The sequence below is a fragment of the Heterodontus francisci genome, chromosome 27, assembly GCF_036365525.1.
Source record: "Heterodontus francisci isolate sHetFra1 chromosome 27, sHetFra1.hap1, whole genome shotgun sequence".
NCBI classification, from domain to species: domain Eukaryota; kingdom Metazoa; phylum Chordata; class Chondrichthyes; order Heterodontiformes; family Heterodontidae; genus Heterodontus; species Heterodontus francisci.
This window is the reverse complement of record NC_090397.1, coordinates 48,114,453-48,131,841: the sequence shown is the minus strand read 5'-3', so window position 1 is coordinate 48,131,841 and position 17,389 is coordinate 48,114,453. Positions and strand designations below refer to the sequence as shown.

General features: G+C 47.7%; 2 protein-coding genes across 3 annotated transcripts in view; one reads left to right on the top strand and one right to left on the bottom strand.

Annotated features, from left to right (window-relative positions):
- Positions 1 to 1,364: 1,364 nt before the first annotated feature.
- sco2 (synthesis of cytochrome C oxidase 2) lies at positions 1,365 to 7,103 on the top strand. Of its 2 annotated transcripts, XM_068059310.1 has the most exons (2): positions 1,365 to 1,431; positions 4,150 to 7,103. In XM_068059310.1, exon 2 carries the CDS (start codon positions 4,160 to 4,162, stop codon positions 5,393 to 5,395), a length of 1,236 nt encoding a protein of 411 aa, XP_067915411.1. In that variant the 5' UTR covers positions 1,365 to 1,431; positions 4,150 to 4,159; the 3' UTR covers positions 5,396 to 7,103. The 2 variants fall into 2 exon arrangements, with proteins under 2 accessions (XP_067915411.1, XP_067915410.1); XM_068059309.1 differs by lacking the exon at positions 1,365 to 1,431 and having other exon boundaries at positions 4,040 to 7,103.
- Positions 7,104 to 13,130: 6,027 nt separating this feature from the next.
- ncaph2 (non-SMC condensin II complex, subunit H2) overlaps positions 13,131 to 17,389 on the bottom strand; it is a 45,777-nt gene continuing 41,518 nt past the window's right edge. Inside the window, exons 19-20 of the mRNA XM_068059308.1 lie at positions 15,017 to 15,166; positions 13,131 to 14,013 (exon numbers count right to left, since the gene is read on the bottom strand). Of these exons, the coding sequence (XP_067915409.1) occupies positions 13,873 to 14,013; positions 15,017 to 15,166 (291 nt within the window). The 3' untranslated portion in view covers positions 13,131 to 13,872. The remainder of the gene's footprint in view (positions 14,014 to 15,016; positions 15,167 to 17,389) is intronic.

The window sequence follows — 17,389 nt, the reverse complement described above, 5'->3', positions numbered from 1 at the left end:
TTTGTCACCTGTCCTAATATTTCCTTATGTAGCTCAGTGTCAAATTTTGTTTGATAACACTCCTGCAAAGCAAAACTGCTATATGATACCAGAACTGCAGCTTATATTTATCAGGAAAGGATGAACAGGCAGAGTCTCTTTTCTCTTTAAAAGAGAAGGGGGTGACCTAATTGAGTTCTTTCAAATTATGAAATGTTTTGATATAGACACAGAGGAACGTTTGCATTTGTGGCAAAAAAACAAAACTAGAGGCCATCAATATAAGACAGTCACCAAATGAGCCAAGAGGGAATTCAGAAGAAACTTCTTTACCCAAAGAATAGTGAGAATGTGGAACTCGCTATCACAGGGAGTGATTTAATGTAATAGTAGATACATTTAAGCAGAGGCTAGATCAGCATATGAGGGAGAAGGGAATAGACGGCTATGCTGATAGTTTTAGGTGAGGAAGGATGAGAGGAGATTCAAGTAGACTATAAATGTTGGCATGGACTGATGGTCTGAATGGCTATATATTCTATGTAATATTGTGTAATACAAATGCAAGTTGCTGTTCGGGTTTTAGGGTGAGGGGTTTAGAGGGGTGGTGTAAAGGGTTTCCGGTTTAGAGGGGTGGAGTAAAGAGGTTGGGGTTTAGAGGGGTGGTGTAAAGAGGTTGGGATTTGGGGTTTAGAGTGGTGGAGTAAAGAGATTGGGGTTTAGAGGGGTGGAGTACAGAGGTTGGAGTTTAGAGGGGTGGAGTAAAGAATTTGGGGTTCAGAGGGGTGGAGTAAAGAGGTTGGGGTATAGAGGGGTGGAGTAAAGAGGTTGGGGTATAGAGGGGTGGAGTAAAGAGGTTGGGATTTGGGGTTTAGAGGGGTGGAGTAAAGAGTTTGGGGTTTAGAGGGGTGGAGTACAGAGGTTGGAGTTTAGAGGGGTGGAGTAAAGAATTTGGGGTTCAGAGGGGTGGAGTAAAGAATTTGGGGTTCAGAGGGGTGGAGTAAAGAGGTTGGGGTTTAAGGTTTAGAGGGGTGGAGTAAAGAGGCTGGGGTTTAGAGGGCTGGAGTAAAGAGGTTGGGATTTGGGGTTTAGAAGTGTAGAGTAAAGCAGTTGGGGTTTAGAGGGGTGGAGTAAAGAGATTGGGATTTGGGGTTTAGATGGGTGGAGTAAAGAGGTTGGGGTTTAGAGGAGTGGTGGAGTAACGAGGTTGGGATTTGGGGTTTAGAGGGGTGGAGTAAAGAGGTTGGGATTTGGAGGGGTGGAGTAAAGAGGTTGGGGTTTGGAGGGGTGGAGTAAAGAGGTTGGGATTTGGGGTTTAGAGGGGTGGCGTAAAGAGGTTGGGATTTAAGGTCTCTCTTTTCCCGCTCCTTGTTTCCGGGTCGATTCGTCTCTCATTCCGCACATGCGCAACCGCGAGGCATCCTGGGATCTGTAGTTTGATGCTGCTGCCGGGTAAAAATCAGCGAGAAACCACGGGAGAGAGAGTGGCCGAGGAGTGAGGGGCCTGGGGGAGAGAGAGAGAGACCGAGGAGTGAGGGGCCTGGAAGAAAGAGAGAGGCCGTGGAGTGAGGGGCCTGGAAGAAAGAGAGAGAGAGGCCGTGGAGTGAGGGGCCTGGAAGAAAGAGAGAGAGAGGCCGAGGAGTGAGGGGCCTGGGAGAGAGAGAGAGAGAGAGGCTGAGGAGTCTGGGAGAGAGAGAGAGAGAGGCCGAGGAGTGAGGGGCCTGGGGGAGAGAGAGAGAGACCGAGGAGTGAGGGGCCTGGAAGAAAGAGAGAGAGAGGCCGAGGAGTGAGGGGCCTGGGGGAGAGAGAGAGAGAGGCCGAGGAGTGAGGGGCCTGGGAGAGAGAGAGAGAGAGAGAGAGAGAGAGGCTGAGGAGTCTGGGAGAGAGAGAGAGAGAGGCCGAGGAGTGAGGGGCCTGGAAGAAAGAGAGAGAGAGGCCGAGGAGTGAGGGGCCTGGGGGAGAGAGAGAGAGACCGAGGAGTGAGGGGCCTGGAAGAAAGAGAGAGAGAGGCCGAGGAGTGAGGGGCCTGGGAGAGAGAGAGAGAGAGAGAGAGAGAGAGGCCGAGGAGTGAGGGGCCTGGGAGAGAGAGAGAGGCCGAGGAGTGAGGGGCCTGGGAGAGAGAGAGACAGAGAGAGGGAGAGAGAGAGGCCGAGGAGTGAGGGGCCTGGGAGAGAGAGAGAGAGAGAGGCCGAGGAGTGAGGGGCCTGGGGGAGAGAGAGAGAGAGAGAGAGGCCGAGGAGTGAGGGGCCTGGGAGAGAGAGAGAGAGAGAGAGAGAGAGGGAGAGAGAGAGGCCGAGGAGTGAGGGGCCTGGGAGAGAGAGAGAGAGAGAGAGGCCGAGGAGTGAGGGGCCTGGGGGAGAGAGAGAGAGAGAGGCCGAGGAGTGAGGGGCCTGGGAGAGAGAGAGAGAGAGAGAGAGAGGCCGAGGAGTGAGGGGCCTGGGAGAGAGAGAGAGGCCGAGGAGTGAGGGGCCTGGGAGAGAGAGAGGCCGAGGAGTGAGGGGCCTGGGAGAGAGAGAGAGAGGCCGAGGAGTGAGGGGCCTGGGAGAGAGAGAGAGAGAGAGGCCGAGGAGTGAGGGGCCTGGGAGAGAGAGAGAGAGAGAGAGGCCGAGGAGTGAGGGGCCTGGGAGAGAGAGAGAGAGAGAGAGAGAGAGGCCGAGGAGTGAGGGGCCTGGGAGAGAGAGAGAGAGAGAGAGAGAGAGGCCGAGGAGTGAGGGGCCTGGGAGAGAGAGGCCGAGGAGTGAGGGGCCTGGGAGAGAGAGGCCGAGGAGTGAGGGGCCTGGGAGAGAGAGAGAGAGGCCGAGGAGTGAGGGGGCCTGGGGGGGGGGGGAGAGAGAGACACAGAGAGAGAGACACAGAGAGAGAGACACAGAGAGAGAGACACAGAGAGAGAGACACAGAGAGAGAGACACAGAGAGAGACAGAGACAGAGGAGTGAGGGGCCTGAGAGAGAGAGCGGCCGAGGAGTGAGGGGCTTGGGAGAGAGAGAGAGAGAGCGGCCGAGGAGTGAGGGGCCTGGGAGAGAGAGAGAGCGGCCGAGGAGTGAGGGGCCTGGGAGAGAGAGAGAGAGAGAGAGGCCGAGGAGTGAGGGGCCTGGGAGAGAGAGAGAGCGGCCGAGGAGTGAGGGGCTTTGAGAGAGAGAGAGAGAGAGAGAGAGAGAGCGGCCGAGGAGTGAGGGGCCTGGGAGAGAGAGAGAGAGAGAGAGAGAGAGAGAGAGCGGCCGAGGAGTGAGGGGCCTGGGAGAGAGAGAGAGAGCGGCCGAGGAGTGAGGGGCCTGGGAGAGAGAGAGAGAGAGAGAGAGAGGCCGAGGAGTGAGGGGCCTGGGGGAGGGAGAGAGAGGGGGAGAGAGAGAGAGACAGAGAGAGAGAGAGAGACAGAGAGAGAGACAGAGAGGTGAGAGGCCTGGGAGAGAGACAGAGACAGAAACCGAGAGACCGAGGAGTGAGGGGCCTGGGCGAGGGAGCGGGCGAGGGAGTGCGGGGCCTGGGCGAATGGGAGGCCGAGGGGCCTAGGCGAGGGAGTGAGGGCCTGGGAGAGAGAGGCCGAGGAGTAAGGGGCCTGAGAGAGAGAGGGAGAGAGGCCAAGGAGTGAGGGGCCTGGGAGAGAGAGAGAGGCCGAGGAGTGAGGGGCCTGGGCGAGCAGGAGGCCGACGAGTGAGGGGCCTGGGCGAGGGAGAGGCCGAGGGGTGAGGGGCCTGGACGAGGGAGAGAGGGGCCTGGGCGAAGGGGAGGCAAGGAGTGAGGGGCCTGGGCGAATGGGAGGCCGAGGGGCCTGAGCGAGGGTGTGAGGGCCTGGGCAATGGAGAGGCTGAGGGGTGAGGGGCCTGGGCGAGGGAGAGGCTGAGGGGTGAGGGGCCTGGGCGAGGGAGTGCGTGGCCTGGGCTAAGGGGAGGCAAGGAGTGAGGGGCCTGGGCGAATGGGAGGCCGAGGGGCTTAGGCGAGGGAGTGAGGGGCCTGGGCGAGGGAGAGAGTGAGGGGCCTGGGCGAACGGGAGGCAAGGAGTGTGGGGCCTGGGTGAATGAGAGGCCGAGGGGTGAGGGGCCTGAGCGAGGGGGAGGCCGAGAAGTGGGTTGGTAGAGAGAGTCCCCGGGATTTGAGGTCAAAGGATGCCCGTTACTGGGTCTGCTGCTGGTGTGTTTGAGTGTGACATGAACTTGATTTTCTTTCTCTGCAGGTGTGCTGGGATGTTTGTGAGGTTGAGAGGCCATGGTTTGTGGGGCCAGCTTCCGGTCTGTGGCAGCTTCCTGAAGCCAGTAGCCTGTTTGAGTGAGAGTGTAAGCAGATGTGGCGGAGGGGCCCTGAGGCATGATGCCAGCTGTCAGAGTTATGAGCACCCAGGAGCGAAAGCTCAAAGGATCGGGGAAGGAAAGGGATGGCATTTACATTCTGCATCTGTAATGACTGATCACGCGCAAAAGATGTTTGACCAAATGGGCACTAACCTGTTATACTGTTCCTGTACCACTGGAGAGGGACTGCTCACTGAGAGCTTGGCAAGCCTGCCGGCTCAGCTCACTGGAGCTCGTGTGAACCGTCCATTGGAAAGTGTGCAATTTGTTCCACATTTAACAATCGCCAAAGCAACAAGACGGCACACAAGAGAGAAACTGGAGCTCCAAGCTGAGGATAGGCCATTGTGGAACCGCAGTTTGCTCAGCATTTGCTATCCGGCTCCCAGAGCTGTATATGTCAGTCCAGGCAGTTCAACACTCCTGACCTGCAGGCCATTCTCACAGTCTTCCTCAGACAGAAGCTCGGGGAGAGCTGCTGGGAGCCCTCGCATCAGACTGCGGACCAAGTTTGTGGTGACGTGCCTCTTTGGGACTGCAATAATGGGAATGTGGTTCTACGTCCGCTTGGAAAAGGAACAGCAGGAAAAGGTGAGACGCCAGGAGCAGTTAAAGAAGTTGGCACTTGGTCAAGGCGACTTCAACTTGCTAGATCACACTGGAAGACGTAGAACCAAGAAGGACTTCTTTGGCCAGTGGGTGCTGCTGTACTTTGGGTTCACCCACTGCCCTGACATCTGCCCTGATGAGCTGGACAAGATGTCCAGCGTGGTGCAGATCTTAGACAAGGACAGAGCACTACCTCCAGTCCAACCCATCTTCATCACAGTAGATCCAGAGAGAGACGGGGTGGAGGAGATGGCAAGGTATATCAAGGATTTTCACTCCCGCATGATGGGGCTAACTGGGACCCCAAAACAGATAAAGGAGCTGGGCACGGCGTTCAGGGTGTATTACAGTGCCGGTCCCAAAGATGAAGACAATGACTACATTGTGGACCACACCATCATCATCTATCTTCTAAACCCAGACGGGCTTTTCACCGATTACTACAATAGGAGCAAAAGTGATCAGGAAATAGCTGAGAGTATCCGCAGCCACATGAAAACCTATGTTCACCTCTTCAGTTGATGACAAATAGGAGGATCTTGGAGAATATTTGTGCCAGCATCAGTTGGTTGAGTGGAATTTGTTAAAGGCTGCTCACCCACCCCACCCTGCCAGACCTAATTCTGACCCCATCCTTGCTCACAACCTTTCACCTTGTGCTGTAATGCTCTGCCAAGTCCATCCCAACCCACAGTCCAATCCTCAACCGAACTGTATCAAATGGGAGGGTTTGGCAGTCACCATTAATTACAAGGTTTGCTTTCGCTGGTGGGATAGAATGTCAGACTGTGCAGGGTGATAAATGATCCGTCGTTTAATGCTTGTTGTGAATCTGGATGTCAGTTTGTAGTTCAGTGCAGGATCGGTTTCGCAACCAGAAGTCTGAATGTCAGTCACTGCTTCTCACACATTGTGAAACAAATGAGTTGGGGGGGGTGGGGGGAGAGAGAGGGTGAGTATCCTCTTAATAAATTCCACTGTCATTATTAGGAACAGCCTGTGCTGAAGCACAATTTTAATATCTAAATCTACTTGTTGTACTTTTAATCTCCAAGAACAATGTAAAAAGAAAGACTTGCTTTATATAGCACTTTTCACAACCTCAGGACTTCCCAACTGATAAAGTACTGAAGTGTAATGACTGTTGTAATGTAGGAAATTGCAGCAGCCAATTTGCACACATGAAGTTCCCACCAACAGCAATGTGATGATGACCAGATAATTTTTTTGTGATGTTGGTTGAGGGCTAAATATTGTACAGGGCACCAGAGATAAATCTCTTGCACTTAGAGATCAGATAGGGCCTCAGTTTAATATCTCATCCAAAAGATGGCACCTCTGACAGTGTAGCACTCCCTCAGTACTGCACAGGAGTGTTAGCTAGATTTTTATGCTCAAGTCCTGAAGTGGAACTTGAACCCACAGCCTTTTTGACTTGGGCAAGCGTGCTACCAACTAAGCCAAGGCTGATACTGGTGGACACCAAGTCGTTAACACATTTGCCCAGCAAATGTATCTACCAGTGTTGAATTTTTTAAAATTTAAATCAATGCTTATAATGGGCGTGTCTGGCACTGGGGCGGGTTCAGCCTTGTTCTGTGACTCCTGTTGTTAGTGCTTGTTTCTTAATTGTATGAACAGATCGATATTTCACAGCATACTCCTTTTATCAGCCCAATGGGGATACTGTGCACTCAACTGGACCCGAGAGTTGAAGTGATAAAAAGATCACGGCTCCTGTATGGAATGGACTTTTAAAAATGAGCAGCTCATTGTTCTGACAAGACTTGCCAACACTTGAAGTTGTATCAAACCTTCAGTGTAGACGGGAACCAGTCACAATTATCGCCTGTGTTACAGCTGTTTAATACAAGATCAATACAGACAGCAACAAGGTGAGAAGTCTTGACCGAATTGTAAAACCTGAATGACCATGAAAGAAATAATTTTCCCAATGCCTTTCATAGGAAGTCATTGGCTATTGAATGTAAAGAACCAGGAGTGGGCTAGGCCTGTGAAACCTAGCACAGGGAGACAGAGATTTTCATCCAAGGCTGTAATTTGCCACCCAGCTCTGCTCTTCATTACCTTAGAGCACTGGATTCGAATTGGAACAATTCCAGGAGGTACAATGTGATATATGGTTTATGTATGTGTTACCTCAGTAGAGACCATTAACTTTAAAACAAGAGATGAGCTCCCAGACTGAATAAAGAATTACAGGACACGATTTCATGTTTGAAGACTTTTCATAAAATCTGAAATGACAGGAGGGCACATCCAGTCTCTGACTTCAACCAGAGCTGCCACCTCCAATCTTGCTCCTCTGCCCATTCCCCTTCTAGTTCTTCAAATACTTGTCCAGCTGGAGTATTATGTTTAATTCTGGGCACCACACTCGGATGGATTTCAAGGCCTTGGTGAGAGTGTGGAGGGGATTTACCAGAATGGTATCAGGAATGAGGGACTTCAGTTATGTGGAGAGGCTTGAGAGAATGGGATTGTTCACCTTCAAGCAGAGATGGACAATAATATAGTAGAGAAGCTGAATATAGAAAATAGAGGGGATTTATAAAAGCGAATGAGGAGCAAAAAAAGGGTGAGAATACGTTTGTGACTAATATAAAAGGAGACACAGAAGTATTTTGAGGCTTGGATGTACTTGTACAAGGAACACAAAGTTAACATGCAGGTACAGCAAGCAATTAGGAAGGCAAGTGACATGTTGGCTTTTATTGCAAGGGGATTGGAGTACAGGAAGTATTGCTTCAATTGTACAGGGTTTTGGTGAGACCACATCTGGAATATTGTGTGCAGTTTTGGCCTCCACATTTAAGAAAGGGTATACTTGCATTGGAGGCAGTGCGGTGAAGGTTCACTGAAATGGTGCCTGGGATGAGGGGGTTGTCCTATGATGAGAGACTAAGTAAATTGGGCCAGTATTCTCTGGAGTTTAGAAGAATGAGAGGTGATGTCATTGAAACATTCAAGATTCTGAAGGGGCTGGATAGGGTAGACACTGAAAGATAATTTCCTGTTGTCGGGGAATCTAAAACACAGAGGCACTGTCCCTGGATAAGAGGCCAGTCATTTAGGACTGAGATGAGGAGAAATTACTTCACTCAAGGGGTTGTGAATCTGTGGAATTCTCTACCCAGAAGGTTGTGGATGCTCCATCGTTGAATGCATTTAAGGCTGGGATACAGATTTTTGGTCTCTCGGAATCAAGAGGTATGGCGAGCATGCAGGAAAGTGGATCCCAAGATCAATCATGATCATTTTGAATGGCAAAGCAGACTTGCTGAGCCATATGGTCTACTTTTTCTCATGTTGTGAATTTTATAAGCATATAAATAGTAAAACAAGTAGTCAAAGGAAGAGTGGGGTCCAGAAAGGAGATCTTGTGGAGACAAAGGGCCTGGCTGTGGTACTAAATTACAAGTATATAAAAAGGAGTGTAGCTAAAGTAAATGTTAGTCCCTTAGAAGCAGAAACAAGAGAAACTATTATGGGGAATGAGGAAGTGGCGGAGACATTGAACGAGTTGTGTACTCAAATTGGGGGTAACTTATTTCTGTGCCTTAAATTTTCTATGATACTATGATTCTAAGGACTAAAAAGTTTGAGGAAATTAAGGTAATTAATATCAGTAGAGAAAAAATATTGGAGAAATGTAAGGGACTAAAATCCCACAAATCCCCAGGTTGTCAGGAAAGTGCTGGAATCTATGAAGGAAATCTTAACAATGCACTCAGAAATTCATAGTATAATCAGGCAAAGTCAACATGGTTTTACAAAAGGAAAATTGTGTTTGGCAAATTGATTAGAGTTTTTAGAGGATGTAACTCGAAGGGTAGATAAAGGGGAACCAGTAGGTGTAGTATACCTGATTTTCCAAAAGGCATTTTATAAGGTGCCACACAAAAGGTTAATAGGCAAAATAAAGTATGTGCAGTTGTTGGTAATATATTAGTATTGGTAGAGGATTGGTTAATGGACAGGAAGCAAAGAGTAGACATAAATCGGGCATTTTCCAGTTGGCAGGCTGTGACTAGTGGAGTGCCGCAAGGATCAGTGCTGGGGCCTCAGCTATTTTCAGTCTATATTAATGACTTAGACGAATAGACAGAGAGTAATGTATCTAAGTTTGCTGCTAATACAAAAGTAGGCAGAAATGCAAGCTGTGAGGAGGACACGGGCTGCAAAAAGATATAGATGGGTTAAGTCAGCGGGCAACAAGCTGGCAGACGTATAATGCAGGGAAGTGTAAGGTTATTCACTTTGGTCATAAGAATAGAAGAGCAAGGTGTGAAGCTTGTAAATGTTGATGTTCAGAGAGACTTGTACAAGGAACATAAAGTTAGCATACAGGTTCAGCAAGCAATTAAGAAAGCAAATAGCGTGTTGGCCTTAATAGCAAGTGGATTGGATTACAAGAATCAAGTCTTTCTACAATTGTACAAGACCTGATGACACTATACCTGGAATAGTGTGCAGTTTTAGTCTCCATATTTAAGGAAGGATATACTTGCATTGAAGGCAGTATAGCAAAGGTTCACTAGATTGGTCCCTGGGACGAGAGGGTTGGCCTATGGTAGGCTGAGTAAATTATCACAAGGAGTCTTACAAGTAAGGCAGATGAATTGAGGGCGTTGATTAACACATGGGAATATGATATTATTGCTATCACAGAGACATGGTTGAGGGAGGGGCAGGACTGACAGCACAGTATTCCAGGATATAGAATCCTCAGGCGTGATGGGGGGGTGTAACAGAGGAGGTAGCATTGCACTATTGATCAAGGAGTCAATTACTGCAGTAAGGAGGGATGATATCTTAGAAGGTTCCTCAAATGAGGCCATATGGTTAGAACTTAAAAACAAAAAGGGGGCAATCACTTGGCTGGGAGTGTACTACAGGCCTCCAAATAGTCAGGGAGAGATAGAGGAGCAGATATGCAGGCAAATCTGAGAGGTGTAAAAATAATAGGGTAATAATAGTAGAGGATTTCAACTTCCCCAATATTAACTGGGATAGTCTTAGTGCAAAAGGCTTAAAGGGGACGGAATTCTTAAAGTGCACGCAGGAGAGCTTTTTGCGCCACTATGTAGAAAGTCCAACAAGAGAAGGGGCAGTACTGGACCTAATCCTAGGGAATGAAGCTGGACAAGTAGTAGAAGTGTCAATTGGGGCGGGGGCGGGGGTGGGGGGGGGAGCATTTCATGGATAGTGACCATAACTCTAAGATTTAAGGTGGTTATGGAAAAGGAGAAAGATGGTCTGGAAATAAAGGTACTGAAGTGGGGAAGGTTGATTTCAATATGTTAAAATAGAATCTGGCCAAAGTAGACTGGGAGTAGCTACTTGTAGGAAAGTCTACATCAGACTGGTGGGAGCATGTTCCTGTAAAGGTGAAGGGTAGGACCAACAAGTCCAGGGAACCCTGGATGTCAAGGGATGTAGAGGATTGGATCAGGAAAAAAAAAAGAGGCTTATGGCACATTGAGTGCTAAAGACAGCATAGGCCCTAGAGAAGAATAGAATGTGTAGGGAGGTACTTAAAAAAAAAAAGTAATTAGGAGAGCGAAGAGGGGGCATGACGAAACGCTGCCAGGCAAGATAAAGAAAAATCCCAAGGCGTTTTATAAGTATATTAAGAGCAAGAGGATAACCAGGGAAAGAGTCGGGCCCATTAGCGACCAAAATGGCAATGTGTGTGTGGAGCCGGAGGACATAGGTGAGGTTTTAAATGATTACTTTTCATCTGTGTTCACTATGGAGAAGGACAATGTAGGTGTAAAGATCAGGGAGGGGGATTGTGATATACTTGAACAAATTAGCATTGAAAGGGAGGAAGTTTTAGCAGGCTTAAAAATGGATAAATCCCCAGGCCCAGCTGAAATGTATCCTAGGCTGTTATGTGAGGCAAGGGAAGAGATAGCAGGGGCTTTGACAAAAATTTTCAAATCCTCTCTGGCCACAGGAGAGGTGCCAGATGATTGAAAGACAGCGAATGTTGTACCATTATTCAAGAAAGGTAGTAGGGATAAACCAGGTAATTACAGGCCAGTGAGTCTAACATCAGTGGTAGGGAAACTATTGGAAAAAATTCTGAGGGATAGGATTAATCTCCACTTGGAGAGGCCGGGATTAATCAAGGATAGTCAGCATGGCTTTGTCAGGGGGAGATCATTTCTAACAAATTTGATTGAATTTTTGGAGGAGTGACGAGATGCATAGATGAGGTGTAAAGCAGTTGATAGTCTACATGGACTTCAGTAAGGCTTTTGATAAAGTCCAGCATGGGAGATTGGTTAAGAAGTTAAGAGTCGATGGGATCCAGAGCTATTTGGTAAATTGGATCCAAAATTGGCTAGTGGCAGGAGGTAGAGGCTGATGGTCAAGGGTTGTTTTTGCAATTGGAAGCCTGTGACCAGTGGTGTACCGCAGGGATCAGCGCTGGAACCCTTGCTGTTTGTCGTGTACATTCATGATTTTGATGTGAATATAGGAGGTATGATCAGTAAGTTCGCAAATGACACGAAAACTGGTGGTGCTGCATATAGTGAGGAGGAAAGCCTTAGATTACAGGATGATATAGATGGGCAGAGCAGTGGCAAATGGAAGTTAATCCTGAGAAGTGTGAGGTGATGCATTTTGGGAGGACTAACAAGGCAAGGGAATATGCAATGGATGGTAGGACCCTAGGAAGTACAGAGGCGTACTTGTCCAGAGATCACTGAAGGCGGCAGCACAGGTAGATAAAGTGGTTAGGAAGGCATATGGGATACTTGCCTTTATTAGCTGAGGCATAGAATATAAGAGCAGGGAGGTTATGATGGAGCTCTATAAAATGCTATTTAGGGCACAGCTGGAGTATTGTGTACAGTTCTGGTTGCCACACAATAGGAAGGATGTGATTGCACTGGAGAGTGTGCAGAGGCGGTGCACCAGGATGTTGCCTGGGCTGGAGCATTTCAGCTATGAAGAGAGACTGGATAGGCTAGGGTTGTTTTCCTTAGAGCAGAGAAGGCTGAGGGGAGACCTGATTGAGGTGTACAAAATTATGAGGGGGCATTGATAGGGTAGATAGGAAGAAACTTTTTCCCTTAGCGGAGGTGTCAATAACCAGGGGGCATAGATTTAAGGTAAGGGGCAGGAGGTTTAGAGGGGATTTGAGGAAAAAAAATTCACCCGGGGGTGTTTGGAATCTAGAACACAGCCTGAAAGGTTGAGAGAGGCAGGAACGCCAACATTTAAGAAGCATTTAGATGAGCACTTGAAATGCCGTAGCATACAAGGCTACGGGCCAAGTGCTGGAAAATGGAATTAGAATAGATAGGTGCTTGATGGCCAGCATAGGCACGATGGACTGAAGGGCCTGTTTCTGTGCTGTATCACTGTGACTCTAAATTGGCCCTTTTTTCTCTGGAGTTTAGAAGAATGAGAAATTATCTCATTGAAACGTAAAAGATTCACAAGGAGCGTCATAGGGTAGACACTGAGGTTGTTCCCGCTGACTGGGGAATCTAAAACATGGGGGCACAGTCTCAGGATAAGGGGAATTATCATTAAGGACTGAGATGAGGAGAAATTGGTTGAGAATCTTTGGAATTCTCTACCCAGAGGGTAGTGGATGCTCCATCGTTGAATATATTTAAGGCTGGGATAGATAGATTGTTGGTCTCTTGGAATCAAGGGATATGGAGAGTGGGCGGGAAAGTGGAGTTGAAGCCCAAGATCAGCCATGATCCTACTGAATAGCAGAGAAGGGTTAACAGGCTGAATGATCGACTCCTGCTCCTATTATGTTCGTACTAAATGAAAACTTTGCATGTCTTCACTAGATAAGAGGATTCTGCCAATGTAGTAGTAATGGAGGAGTCAGTAGCGATATTGGACAGAATATAATAGCTACAGTGTGAAAAGATGCTGCCTTGCATGCTTCCCCTGGAAGTAATGGTTGGTGGTACTGCATCAGAGGGAAATCAGGCTTCTTTAACTTATTTTGATCTGTCTTAATTTCTTTTAACATTGCCAGTGCTCCCCCTGCCCCATCTCAAAGGTGCCATTTCGCAGCTGTTATTTTCTGCATGGCAAGGAACCCTGTGGCTCCTCCCAGAGGCCCATTTTGAGATTGATTAGCATCAGAATATTCTATCCAGTACACAGTATCCAGCAAGAATTCCCTGCATAATGACCCATTGTCCCATATCCTCCAATCCCAAATTGATTTAAAAAAATTTCAATAACAGAGTGTGTGTAAATTCTAAGTTTACTGCAGTCTGTTTACAGAAATATAGATTTGTACATTTGAAAAATTCCTGCACATTCCTGATTCCACACCTTCCTACGCAGGAGTGTTGAGCCAGGGAGGAGGAGCTCTTGGAAGAAAATTGGCATTTAATTTGTCTAAACATGAAATTGAAGATTTTTTTCCTTGAAGCAGGCAGGCTGGAATGAGGGAAATATTCCACAACCACTCCACTCCACAAAAACAGTCAAGCACCTCGCTTTACAACATTGCACCTGTCACCTGGTTTGATGTGGCATTTGTTTGAAGAGATTCCCTGCTTCTTAAATCCAGTAAACCTCTCAACCAGCAGAGCAAATGACAGTTCCCTTTGGAACATTTTTGCCTTAATCAGAAGGCTGTATAAAAACACTGTATGGGGTGCAGCCCAGTGAATTGTACCCACCCTGTCACATAGGTTATATAAAAATAGTCTGGATCAGGAGCTGCACAGAACACCGCAGAATATATAACCATCAATAGAACATAATCTCACTCCAGGACTTGTTTTGTGGGAAAAGGGATGTTCCATCAAAACATGAAGATCTCGGCAACGTACACAGTTCTGGTCAGTCCCTCAGATGCTTGCTGTCATACAGCAAGGAAATATGGGCACAGCCTTCTAAGTATGGCTATAGGTGATAGGTGTGAGGTCAAGTTTGCAGTTCCAGGATTGTGAAAGTTGAGTGAAGATCTGCAAATTTTCTCATTTACTGGAGATAGACGGAGCCATGTATGTGCGGAACCGATCGTGAGCTCTTAGTTTGCTCAACAGGGTGAGTTCCATTGTGTCGACTGATTCATACAGCCCGTCTTTCTGCCAAATCTCCACTGTGTAGTCATTGGCCTATGGAAGAAAAGGAGACAAATCTCATTGAGCAAGTGATCAACAGCAAATAATCCCAGCCAGCGGCTAAACCCCATCACCGTGCATGTCAGTCATTCAGAGTCGGTGCTAGTCCAATGAGGTGACAGTTGGAGAGACTGCAATTGGACAGTAAATACACTCACTCCCTTTGTAAAGATACACATTCATCTCAGTAACAGGGCGTCTCTAAGGGGCCTGATCTATCTGGCCCACAGCATCAACGAGATGAATGACAGACAAACGTCTGTAGTCTATAGATAAAGCTCTTGGGTTTAAAGGGATCAAAGGATATGGGGCGAAAGCGGGAACAGGTTACTGAGTTGGATGATCAGCCATGATCATAATGAATGGCAAAGCAGGCTCAAAGGGCCAAATGGCCTACTCCTGCTCCTATTTTCTATGTTTCATCTTCAAAGAGTGGGATAAAATCCACCTGAAACACCTCAAGCTTGAAACGTCACACCCTCCAACAGTGCAACACCTCAGTATTGCTACCCTGATAGTGCAGCGGTCCCACCCACTCCACCCGAGAATGCAGCACCCCTTCAGTATCGCACAGATGGCAGCCTGGATTATATGTTCAAAAGTCTTTGGTGTGGGGTTCGAACCCACAACCTTCTGACTCAGACAGAAGCATTACTATTCAAACAAGCTGGCACTGAGACTGTCCCTCAAGGCAATCAATAAAATAACAGTTTTTATGGAGTGACAACTAATCCAGCCATTCACCTGAAATGTCACTCAGAGATTCTCCACTTCTAAACATTGCTAAGTCACAATAGGTTTCTCAGTCTTTGTTCACTGAGTTGTCCAAACCATTTACTTCAGCTGGGTATGTGCCTCATATCTGCCTGGTTTATGAGAGGTTCTCTGTTCCCATCTCCCCTGCACGAAGCTTCCTTTCAGTCGCTTCATGTTGCTGTGTTGGGTGTTTGAAGCTCCTGGGCCCTCTTATCCCATTACCCTTGGAGAACACACTCACCAGCTGTAGTGAGGCCAACATGTATCGACACACCTCGAATGGCTCCTTCCCAGCCACAATGCTTGCAAATGAACGCCTCTGTTTGACGAAATCGAACGCATCCATGATTCTTACCCCATAATCGTGGATGTCGAAGGCAGCTCGCTCATCCTGCAGGGGATCAGAAACATGACAAGCATGTTGCAGCTGGTCAGAATGTGGAAAGGAAGGGCAGTCATAGAATAGAATCATATGGTACAAGAGGCCATTCAGCCCATCATGCATCTGCCAGCTCTTTGAAAGAGCTATTCAATTAGTCCCATTCCCCTGCAATTTCTCCCCTTCAAGTATTTATCCAATTCACTTTTGAATGTTACTATTGAATTTGCTTCCACTATCATTTCAAGCAGTACATTCCAGATTCTAACAATTTGCTATTTCAAAAAAAAAAAAAATTTATTCATTCATGGAATGTGGGTGTCGCTAGCATTTATTGCCCATCCCTAATTGCCCTCGAGAAGGTAAGTCGCCTTCTTGAACCGCTGCAGTCCATTTGGTGTAGGTACACCCACAGTGCTGTTCGGAAGGAAGTTCCAGGATTTTGACCCAGTGACAGTGAAGGAACAACAATATAATTCCAAGTCAGGATGGTGTGTGGCTTGGAGGGGACTTGCAGGTGGTTGTGTTCCCAGGCATCTAAAGAACAAAGAAAATTACAGCACAGGAACAGGCCCTTCGGCCCTCCACGCCTACGCCGATCCAAATCCTCTATCTAAACCTGTCGCCTATTTTCTAAGGGTCTGTATCTCTTTACTTCCTGCCCATTCATGTATCTGTCTAGATACATCTTAAAAGACGCTATTGTGCCCGCATCTACCACCTCCGCTGGCAATGCGTTCCAGGCACCCACCACCCTCTGCGTAAAGAACTTTCCACGCATATCCCTCCAAAACTTTTCCCCTTTCACTTTGAATTCGTGTCCCCTTGTAATTGAATCCCCCACTCTGGGAAAAAGCTTCTTACTATCCACCCTGTCTATACCTCTCATGATTTTGTACATCTCAATCAGGTCACCCCTCAACCTCCGTCTTTCTAATGAAAATAATCCTAATCTACTCAACCTCTCTTCGTAGCTAGCGCCCTCCATACCAGGTAACATCCTGGTGAACCTCCTCTGCACACTCTCCAAAGCATCCACATCCTTTTGGTAATGTGGCGACCAGAACTGCACGCAGTATTCCAAATGTGGCCGAACCAAAGTCTTATCCAACCGTAACATGACCTGCCAACTCTTATACTCAATACCCCTTCCGATGAAGAAAAGCATGCCGTATGCCTTCTTGACCACTCTATTGACCTGCGTTGCCACCTTCAGGGAACAATGGACCTGAACACCCAAATCTCTCGGTACATCAATTTTCCCCAGGACTTTTCCACTCTTGAATTGGATCTTCCAAAATGCATCACCTCGCATTTGCCCTGATTGAACTCCATCTGCCATTTCTCTGCCCAACTCTCCAATCTATCTATATTCTGCTGTATTCTCTGACAGTCCCCTTCACTATCTGCTACTCCACCAATCTTAGTGTCGTCTGCAAACTTGCTAATCAGACCACCTATACTTTCCTCCAAATCATTTATGTATATCACAAACAACAGTGGTCCCAGCACAGATCCCTGTGGAACACCACTGGTCACACATCTCCATTTTGAGAAACTCCCTTCCACTGCTACTCTCTGTCTCCTGTTGCCCAGCCAGTTCTTTATCCATCCAGCTAGTACACCTTGGACCCCATGCGCCTTCACTTTCTCCATCAGCCTACCATGGGGAACCTTATCAAACGCCTTACTGAAGTCCATGTATATGACATCTACAGCCCTTCCCTCATCAATCAACTTTGTCACTTCCTCAAAGAATTCTATTAAGTTGGTAAGACATGACCTTCCCTGCACAAAACCATGTTGCCCATCACTGATAAGCCCATTTTCTTCCAAATGGGAATAGATCCTATCCCTCAGTATCTTCTCCAGCAGCTTCCCTACCACTGACTTCAGGCTCACCAGTCTATAATTACCTGGATTATCCCTGCTACCCTTCTTAAACATGCTGCCCTTGTCCTTCTAGTTGGTAGAGGTCGCGAGTTTGGAAGGTGCTAAGGAGCCTTGGTGCATTGCTGCAGTGCATCGTGTAGATGGTACACACTGTTACCACTATAAATGAGGGAATGAATGTTTGTGGATGGGGTGCCAATCAAGCAGACTGCTTTGTCCTGGATGGGATAGAGCTTCCTGAGTGTTGTTGGAGCTGTACCCATCCAGGCAAGTGGAGAGTATTCCCATCACACTCCTAACTTGTGCCTTGTAGATGGTGGATAGGCTTTGGGGAGTGAAGTG

What these genes read in the sequence shown, in the direction of transcription:
- sco2 (XM_068059309.1), top strand. Translation starts at nt 4,082, where the DNA reads ATGCCCGTTACTGGGTCTGCTGCTGGTGTGTTTGAGTGTGACATGAAC.